Source organism: Eulemur rufifrons, chromosome 19, assembly GCF_041146395.1.
Source record: "Eulemur rufifrons isolate Redbay chromosome 19, OSU_ERuf_1, whole genome shotgun sequence".
NCBI classification, from domain to species: domain Eukaryota; kingdom Metazoa; phylum Chordata; class Mammalia; order Primates; family Lemuridae; genus Eulemur; species Eulemur rufifrons.
This window is the reverse complement of record NC_091001.1, coordinates 38,864,636-38,875,209: the sequence shown is the minus strand read 5'-3', so window position 1 is coordinate 38,875,209 and position 10,574 is coordinate 38,864,636. Positions and strand designations below refer to the sequence as shown.

The following is a 10,574-nucleotide window of genomic DNA, read 5'->3' as shown; positions in this document are numbered from 1 at the left end:
TCCTCTCTGGAAAATGGAGGGTAAAAAGGGAAGAAAACCCCCCAAACTCCTCTTTCAGCTGTGCACAGCTGAAGGCCTGGGGGATGGAGATTCCCCTGCAGGGTGTTCCACCCTCAATTAGTCCCACAAGAGTAGACAGGATATGGTGACCTAAATTATAAGGCATCCACTGAAGAGAGGAAGTCAGGCCATTCCTTCCCCACCACTGAGCTCTATGTGTGAGCAGGTTTCCAAGAGAAGATGACAAAGACCACAAGGATTCTTGGGACTGGCACCCAATGGCGTCAGGAAGGCAGGTCAGAGAAGGGCACGTTTCTAATGCCAATACTGTTATCTGAATAATTAGATTGAAACCTTCAGGGAATTCAATAGCTTGCTGCTGACCTAGAGTGCCAGAAAAATTCCTTCAATTCTCTGCTTTGCAAATGAAAAATTTATTTTTATTCACCTTTCAAATCTTTTTTTCTATGCTCAAGTATAGATAGATAAGTGCCCAGTACACAATGATGCTGTTGTGCCTCTGTGAATGAAACTTTTCCAAGGAATTAAGTTCATTGATGAGTATCATTTGGACCTTATTACCATGTAGACCCATCAAGGTAAATTTGGTTTCAATTAAACTATGAGGGTCCACCTATAATGCTCCCTCTAATCAATTGCCCTGATCCTTCCTAAATATTTACAGTTTCTTGCTTCTAGTCAGAGAAACCTGCATAACACAAAATGTGTTCTTTAAACATCACATCCTCTTCCTGAGATACCTTTTCCTTCTTGTTATCCCCAGGATAATGTGATGCCAATTCTGTACATTTTTGAATGAATAGAGGCTGCACTCATCTCTATTCCATCCTCTCTTCCCTGGTTAAAAAACAATTATTGCTTAGTGCTTCCTATGTACCAGATGCTGTTCTAAGCACTCTATGAATAGTAACTCATTTAATTAATTTCATTAATTTAATCTTCATTCTTTTGCCAGTGTACATCAGGTTTTCCATTACCATTTGCTCAAAAGGCTATTGTTTACATATTGCATTGTCTTGGCACTCTTCTCAGAAATTAATTGACCATAAATGTAAAGGTTTATTTCTGGATTCTCAATTCTGTTCTAGTGATTGATACAGCTATTCTTATGCCAATAACACATTGTTTTTGATTATTCTAGCTTTGCAGTAAGTTTTGCAATTGGAAAGTGTGAGTCTTCTAAATTTGTTCTTTCTTTTATAAGATGTGTTGGTTCATCTGGACATATTCCATAGAAATTTCAGGACCAGATCATCAATTTCTAAAAAAGAAAAGAAAAAAAAAGATAGCTAGGTTTTTGGTAGAGATTGTGTTGAATATGTAAATCATTTTTGAGATTACTGCCATCAAAACAATATTGTCTTCTGATCCATGAACAGGCATGTCTTTTAATTTTTTTAGATCTCCTTTAACTACTTTCAACAATGTTTTGTTTTTCAGAATGCATGTTTGACACTTCTTTTGTTAAATTTATTCCTAAGAATTTTACTTTTTGATGCTATTATAAATGGCATTGTTTTCTTAATTTCATTGTGTTTTGTTCATTGCTACCATAAAATACAATTTGTTTTTGTGTATTGATATCAGATCCTGCAAGTTACTGAACTCATTTATTTGGATCTAACAGAATTTAGTCAATTATTTAGGATTTTCTATGTAAAAGATCATGCCTTCTGCAAATAATATTGCTTTTTCTCTTCCAGTCTGGATGCTTTATACTTGTTTTTATTGCCTAATCCCCCTGACTAAAATATGCAGTAGAATGTTGAATAGAACTATCAAGAGTATACCTTCTGTTGTTCCTAATCTTAGGGGAAATGTGTTTAGTCTTTCACCATTAAGTATGATGTTGGCTGTGGGTTATCATGTTGAGGAAGTTCCTTCCTATTCCTAGTCTGTGCATTGCTTTTAAAATAAAAGAGTGTTGATTATGTCAAATGTTTTTTTCTCAGCCTATTGAAATGGTCATATAATTTTGACCTTTTTTCTTTTGATATCGTGTACTATATTAAATGCTTTTTAAATGTCAAACCAACCTTGCCTTCCTAGAATAAATTCAGCTTGGTATATATACATTTATAATTGTTATATCTTCTTGATGGATTGATGGTTTTATTTTTCCAAAATGTCCCTCTTTATCTCTAGTAATATTTGTCATTTTAAAGCCTACTTTGTCTGTTGTTTGTAAAACTATGCCAGCTCTCTTACCATAATGTTTGCTTGGTATATCTTTTTCCATTCTTTTACTTTTGACCTACTTGTATCTTTGAATTTAAAAGTGTGTCTTCTGTAGACAGTATATAATCTCATTTTTTGTGTTAAAAACTGATATTTTAGATGATATCTTCTAGCAATTCTTGATACTGATTCCCTCGCTTCCCCCAACCCCAGGGCTTGTGGCTGTTTGATTGTTTGTTTATTTGTTTAGTGACTTGGCTGAACTATTTCAGTAAAGTCTATTTCCCTGTGTAGTTTTTGCTATTATTCTTCAGCCTGTGCAGGCCTAGGTATGCTCATAATCTCCCTAATCCTCTCTTTGCTTCCCCAGGATGACAGTGGCTTTATCAGGCTTCTCTTTGACTCTTTCAAGGATCTCCCTGTTAAGCTTATAGCTGATCTGTTGTTTCTCTTGATATCACACTCAGCTGTTAGTCTAGAATAATTGTTAGCTGAATGGTCCATTGTTTTCAACAATGCCTTGGGCCGTAAATTGCTCCACAGCCTGATCAAATTAGTCCCCTTTGCAGGGTAATCTCTGAAGCCAGTCTTTGAGACTTGCTCTGACCTTAAGAGGGTTCTCATTAGCTACCACTTTCCCTGGTTCTTCATTCTATTAAAATTCTAGTTGGCCTACTCTTTGCCTTCTTGCTATGATAGAACTACTACCTGTTCTTGTTTTCTTACAACCTAAATCTCCTTTGTTTTTAACAGTGCCCTTGTCCTTGAACTTCTTTTTACTTTGTTCCAAATAAAGTTAGTCCACTTAGAGATAGCTAGAGAGTCTTCTCTTTTGTGATCTGCCTCCTCTCTCTGGAAGAAACTCTATTCCACTACTCTGGAAATGAGAACAGGGATAGCAACCTGATTCTCTTGGGGCGATACCCCTGCTTTATGAGGGAGTGTTGGACAGGGACAGTAGCCACTAGTCTTCCTAGCTCATTCCTCCTGGTATGAAAACTCAGTCATATGAGCAAGCTGAGGTGAGAGTGACTGGGGCCCAGTATTCCTGGCCTGCTGTGCCCCATGGTAGAGCTTCAATCCTATGAGTGGCACTGCATGGAAAAGGGATCTTTCACTCATACTGTCTGCGGTAGAGCTTGTGCAGCACATTGCTGGGCTTGGGGTGGAGTGGGGCAGGTGTTGGTAGCATATACTGACAGCCTGACTTTTGTGGGTAGGAACTGCAGCCCTAAACTGGAATCTGGGGTTAGAGGAAGCTCCATCCCTTTGGTTACACCCACCCAGAGTAGAGTTTTCCTTACACTGAGCTGAGGGGTAGGGAGAGGAAACAGGTCATGCCACAGACTCTTGCAGGTCTTACAAATATTTAGATTTGCTTTAATTGCTGTATGCCCTCAGGACAATTTCCAGAGACTGAATGGTTTTATTTTTAATAATTCTCACCAGCTATGGGTGTTCCACTAGGGCATCTGTGGAGCCCCTCATGCTGTCAGTCTGGAAGTGCTTCTTCTTGCTTCCCTTTTCCTTCACTCTTGCTACCCTTGGTTTGCACCACTCATGGAAGCTTTGTCTCACACTCAGTTTACCAGGGAGCTCAGATTAAGACAGCATTTTAGAAAGAACGTTCAGACATCTGTGTGAAAATATTGCATGAATGGAAGTGATGCCAAAGGTTGACGAGGTTGGCAGCTAAATATTTTTTTAATATTATTTTTATTTTTATTTTATTTTAACTTTTTCTGGAGACAAGGTCTCACTCTGTCTCCCAGTTTGGAGTGCAGTGGCACGTTTGTAGCTCACTGTAGCCTTAAACTCCTAGGCTCACGCAGTCTTCCTGCCTCAGCCTCCTGAGTAGCTGGGACTATAGGCATGTGCCACCATGCCCAGCAGGCGGCTAAATCTTAACCTGGGCCATGAGTTAGTGAGCTGCTGCAGAAATCAAATTGTTCTACCCCCTCCCTAGATTGGCATCCATTCTCTAAGGGTGATTGTACTATCAGCCATCAGTTGATTATAGGGCCAAACAAGTTGTTATACATTCACGAAGATTTGGAATGTTAGAGCAGAAAAGGAATAACTGGTATGGACAACATTTTCATTTTATAGATGAGAAAAATGAGGCTCAAATGGGTAAAGTGAATTTCCCAATGTCAATCAGATAATTAATACCCAAGAACAGACATCTTTTGATTTTTAGTTTTGGTCTTTCCACAGAATACAGTGGGAAAATCTCTCATTTCTTTTTAGAAGAAAAGTACAATAAGAATGCAAGTAAAAATAAACTTTGTATTCTAAAGTAGCTTTCTCTTAAAGGCTATTCATGTACTCTTCTCTGAGAAAAAATAATTGATCTAATATGGTGCCCTTCTTGTAGTCAACCTGGTGTTCTCATGTGAGTGACTGGATCTATCTATTTTGGAATCAAACTGAAGGAAAGAGAAAAAAACCCCACATGTGAACTTTTAATTCTATTGTCTTGCTGTGAGTTTGCATCCAGGTGTGGGGCCTCCTCAACCATTTCTTCCTCAATTTTCCGGTGATCTTTGCTGAAATATGTGTGTGGGGGAGTGTCATCTGCACTCACTAATATGAACTGAGAAAAGAGCACAAATCATCTTCCAGTTTGACGCAGAAGAGATCTTGAGGTAGTATATGAATTATGAATAATTCTCATTTTCTACTGTGTGCTATTCGTCATTGCAACAGTGTTGTATTTTATCTTATCCTATAAGAATAAGAAATGTAATCAAAAATAATAAAAGCTAATATTTATTTTATTTATTTAAACACCAACTATGCACCATATTCTTTACTTGCTTTATCTCATTAAGGGCCCCTAGCCACTCAATGAGGTAGACGTTATCCTCCCCTTTGCAGATAAAGAATTTTTAAAAGGTAAGTAACTTGGCTAAGGTCACCTGGCCAGCAGTAGAAGATACAGAAGTAGACTCATAAAAATTCATCTCAGACTTCTTCCATAACATTCTGTGATATTGCTGCTTTTGAAAAATTGACCACAATAACAAATTTCTTTAAAATGGAAAATTTGAATGTGCTATGAAGTTTTTCAAAACCTGGCTTTTAGATGTACTTATGAATCTCGTCCTTTGGGTTCTTGTTTTTTTAAAAAAAATACTGTGTAGAGTTTATGGAGAGGTGAAACTTCATTCCTTCTGTGAATTACTGCTCATGGAATTTGGTAAAGTGCAAAAATTTCAATGTTTGTTGTCAACTTTTTTGTTGCCACTGCCTCCTTGTACTTCTTCCTCATTTATAGAGACCATAGAACACAGGTGACCAGGACAGTTCTGGTTTATACCTATGACCTGGCAAATTATTTATAGCTCTTTTTTATTCTCAAAAGTGCCCTGGTGTGGATGATAATTCTATGCTCACCTTAATAGTTCATTGCTGAACCTGCCAACGGTGTTATATGACAGGTGACCACTAGGTGTCAGCAGTGCGACCTCCGGAGAGCACCCAAAGTATTTCCTTACAAAAGTCAAATCAGAACAAATAATTAAGTGTGGTTCAAGAGCTACCTGAAGCGTTGGCCATTCAAAACAAGTGAGAGAGCTGGGGGAGGAGAGAAGGAACAGGTGCGGGACAGGTTGCTCCTTGCTGGGATATGATAGAGAGGGAAGGATTCCCTTCCTCAAGAGGACTCCAATGACATATAGAATGAACACTGTAGTGTCCTTTTAAATTTCCACCCTCAAGAGGAAACCAGTATGCAGTGAAGTGAGGAAACGGCTTTCAATGAAGAGATATTGTTTTCCCTTCATAAATTGCTCAAGTCATGATCAGATGGAGGTCCTACAGGTAGCTTGCTGGACTTTAACAAGTCTATTGAATGACTGCAATTGAGCCAGAAGCTGAGTTGCCTGAAGACAAATGATTTAAAGAAGATTAGACAACATCTACAGGCAGAACTCAATAAAAGACCCGGAGTCTTCTTGGAATGACCCACGGACTGTATATATATTACCTTTGACCCAGGTGGACGCAGCTGCTCTTTAGACACCCTCCCCACGGCAGATATGTGGCACACGCCGGCACACGGGGCTAGGTAGGAGAAGCCCACAGGTATGGGTCGGAAAATGTTTGTGACTTTCAGTCCTTGGAATTGGTTGTTATTGCTCGCAGCCCTGGAGTGTTCTGAAGCATCTTCTGATTTGAAGGAATCTGCAACTTCCACTGCCCAGCATGTACCTAATGCTTGGTTTGCTGCTGCCAGCTCAGAGCCGGATGAGAGGATATCTGTTTTTGAACTGGATTATGATTATGTGCAAATTCCTTATGAGGTCACCCTCTGGATACTTCTAGCATCTCTTGCAAAAATAGGTAAGTCCCCAAATATTTGGTTTGAAGAGTTGTTTTTCATGTGAGATAATGAATGTGAAAATGCCTCATAGCCCACTGATGGGCTAAGTGGATTTTAACTGTTACTGCTATTACAGAGAGTTTTCAGAAATTTTACAGAAAATCTTCCCTTCAGTCAAGGGAAAGTCATAACTGCTTTTTATTAATGCAAATCTATTTAGTGCTTCAGGATTGTGCTTTGGGATGTAAGAGCATACTTCTGGGTCCTGAGATGTTTTGGTTTCTTCTCATTTCAGAGTGACAACCATGTGACATTTGGCATGTAAACGTCTCAAATACTATGCCTTAAAAAATATAAAGAATAAAGCATGTAGACCTGGGAGCGATGAGGTTGGAAATTTCAGGAACTACATAATGTTTCTTCTGTAAAATATTCTTCCTTCTTTCTTGGCTGTGTAGCTGTGGGCTTCATCAATGTCCCCCACTGTTTATTCTTTAAAAGTGACATGTGCTCCCTGCAAATTGACAGAAAGCAAGGAACAAGACAATCACGGGCAGATCATATCACTCAGTGACGGGATGTGGGGGCATATAAGATGATATCTGTTGGTAAAATATTGGTTTACACCCAAGCCAAATGGAGCCAGTGGGGCACCTCTGGTTTCCTTTGTGAAATAAAGTGAATTCAAGTTAATGGATTAAATTCCAGTCAAGGGTTCTTTGTGCCAAAAACTAGAGTGATATTTTATACTCTGTGACTATTTAATCCCTAACTGAACCCCCTGTCTTGTTAAAAACAGCTTATTCCAAAGTGGAAAATCGATACAGTTATCTCCATTACTAAGCATAATGTCTTCTCTGCCTCAGTTATAAACTATGTTATTCAAGTATGTAGATTGCCTTACTGCGATAGAATCTATAAAATATTTTGATGCTTATTTTTACATCTGTAAAATATATATATTTTCTGTAGGATGGGTGTGAAATATAGGTTGAGCCTTGAGGTTTGACAGTCAACTCCTGTGGGCTCCATCTATTCATCTAAGTCCATGCCATGGGTGTTGGGGACAGTGACGTATTCATTAGGTGCTCCTTTATAACTGCTATTCATTTTGAGCTAGTAAAGTGTGAAGACTGAATGGGAATTGTTGGTTTAAAGAACTCTTGTGCAATTTGTTAACTGCCTAAGTTATACAAAGGGTCTGACATTATTTTTTCGTGTTCAAGTAAAAATGGCTTTCCAAATAAATAACACTCCCAGTTCAGAGCAAAGGGTCTAAAAACTTTCTTGAAACCACATGGACACAGATTATATTCCAGGTGATTTCACGTGGTACTTGAGTTTTCCTTTGTAAGCAATTCTAGAGATTCTGTGCCCCCCCCCCCCCCCCCCACTGCCCGCACAACCCGGTTTCCTCTTCACAGTAATGGCTGTGGGTCTGAGAGGCAGGAAACTAGATCTGTCACTGGCTAGCTCGTCACTCCGTCTATCAGTAAACACCTAAGTGCAGAGAGAACATTTTATCTTCGTTTTGATTTCATATTAGTGTAGAACATAGCTTGTTCTTTAGAGGATTGGATGTGCCCAGGTTCATTGTGTCTGGGAGTGAAGAACACTGTAAGGACGCTATTGTTCATAGAACTGTTGGTTTAAATGTTCTTGGTTTTCATGTTGATGTAATTCAACATACTTTAGAAAAAGAAAATAACTTAGCTGGAACATGCTCATTAAAGTATAATTTCATATTGCTAGTCTTCAAGAATTCAGATTATTTTTATATTCCATATGGAAATGAGGAGTGAGGGAGAAAAAAGGCCATATTTATTGACTATATACTATGTGCCAAGTACTGAGCTGGCAGTTTGATATATAATGGCTTATTTGCCAGAGGCAAAATAATATTATAATGATTATTATAATAATGATGATGATTTATAATATAAAACGTTAACACTTATGGAATTCTTATGGGTTTTTTTAGATTATATTATAAAACCTGAACAGAATATAATTAATGTTATTATTATTATTATGATTCATTCAATTCCTTATTCTGTGCAGACATATTTACTAAGCCCCATGCCATACATAGAAATGACCCTGACCTCAAGGGACTTAGTCTAATGGGAAGACAGGTTAACCTGCTACTGCCTGTAGGCACTCTGACAGAAAAACATGAAAACTTCCCCTGCAATCCTTTTTAAAACACCCAGCTGTGCAGGTATAAAACAAACATATTAGAGAACAAAGATAATACAAAATCATCTCGGACTTTGTGGTTTACCTTTTATTTCAGTTTCACTTCTTGGAGCATTGTCATAGAAGAACTCACCCTGAATCATCGGGAAGAAGGGAACTGTGGGGTCATGTTTGACTTTCAGGCCAGCCTTTCACTGTTCGTGCCTATTTGAGTTTCAAGCACTGAAACTATAAAACCTCAAAGTCCTCGACTCTATTGTCCATCACGAAAGGGAGAAGAGTCTTAAAATGTGAAATGCACCTGCGTTTCCTGTTGCAGAGCCCGACTTATGGGTGTGTAGCCTCTTCCTGCTGCAACTGTGTAGGGTGCACCTTGGCAGGGGGATGTTGGATCCATTTAAGGAAACTGGATTCCCGGAAGCAGGGCCTAACTAGGGAGCCACAGGCCTGAGAAGGTCACACTATGGTCTCTTTCACCTCCTTTACATATTAAGAAAAGTTAAGTTTGGTTAAAATAAGCACTAACTGAAGGAGAAGGGGAGGGAAAAGGAGAAAAATGAGGAGGAGGAGGAGAAAAAGAAGGAAAAGGAGGAAGAGAAACAGAAGGAGGAGAAGGCAGAGGAGGAGGAAGTCATTTGTAGAAAATGAAGAGCCAGCACTCTAGAAGGGGGCCTTAAACTGACCTTGATGCCAGTGGGATTGGGGTGGGAGTGGGGATCATACCCTGTGATGATAATGATACCCCATTGTGTTAACCTGTCTGCTTATAGTGAATGAGAAATTCAAAGCCATGGCCAGAGAAGCCCACGTCCCCTTTGGGTGGCTGAACCTAACATTTCCCAGGCAGACATTCACTGGCTGCTTATGGCCCATGGGAGGAAGCCCACCACCTTCCTTACCTTTAAATTCAAGGTCCTCTATTATTTGGCTCAAAATCATCTTCCAACTCTTCTCCCAATACTTTTCCTGATACAAAATGTGCTCTAACCAGGTGGACCTCCTCAGGGCATGTCAGAAATACCTGGCTGGGCCATTTCTGCCTCTCTTCTTTTTGCTCTCAAATTCTCCCCACCTACAATGTCTCCAATTCTGCTATCTAAATGTGCAAATGCTCAGCATCCTCCAGCAACCTGTTCAATTTCTTCCCATGCAAAAGCTTCTCTGATGGATATTTAATCTTTTTATTCACTTGTTTATAGACTTATAGCTGATTTCAGCAAATAAACCAGCTGTTGTGCACAAGATACTTTGCTAAGCACTTGGGGAGATGTGAGGATGTAAATCTGAGTTTGGAGAGTTTACAGATTAGTAGGGGAGACAAGTTGTGCACAGAAATGGTAAGCAGGGATCATTGTTATTAGATAGGTACAGATAAAATATTTTGATAATTCAGAGGAAAATATATTTTGAAATCAGGAGGATGCTGGGAAAAGTGTATCCTCAAAGGCTGAGCAGGACCTAAAGGGACCGAAGAAAAGTACAATGCAAGCCGTGATAATAGAGAAGGAAGACAAGAAAGGGGACCTGCAGAGTGGCAAGGCGCGTGGCTGGCTGCAGTATGTAGGATGTATAAAGGTAGTGCAGGGTTTGTGGGGGACCGACTGGGATAGAACCGAATGGTGACCTGCTGAGCTCTGATCGCCTACTGTGTTTGTTGGTGTGTTCAACATGCTTTTCATCATATACTTATATGTCACAATGTTTTCATCTTATTTGTTCAAGCCTTGGGAATTGCAGTAGCCTACCTCCTTGGTCTTCCCCTTCGCAGTTCTTAACAGGGTGTTGGTCTTTGCCCAGGATTGCTCAACAAATATCCTCGGTTTACAATCCATGAGGTGCTTTGTGTGCC

The 10,574-nt window shown here is 39.3% G+C and overlaps 1 protein-coding gene across 1 annotated transcript in view; it reads left to right on the top strand.

Annotated features, from left to right (window-relative positions):
* The first annotated feature begins 6,290 nt into the window (after nucleotides 1-6,290).
* Nucleotides 6,291-10,574, top strand: part of SLC9A4 (solute carrier family 9 member A4) — a 58,548-nt gene continuing 54,264 nt past the window's right edge. Inside the window, exon 1 of the mRNA XM_069494832.1 lies at nucleotides 6,291-6,546. Coding sequence (XP_069350933.1) covers nucleotides 6,291-6,546 — 256 coding nt within the window. The remainder of the gene's footprint in view (nucleotides 6,547-10,574) is intronic.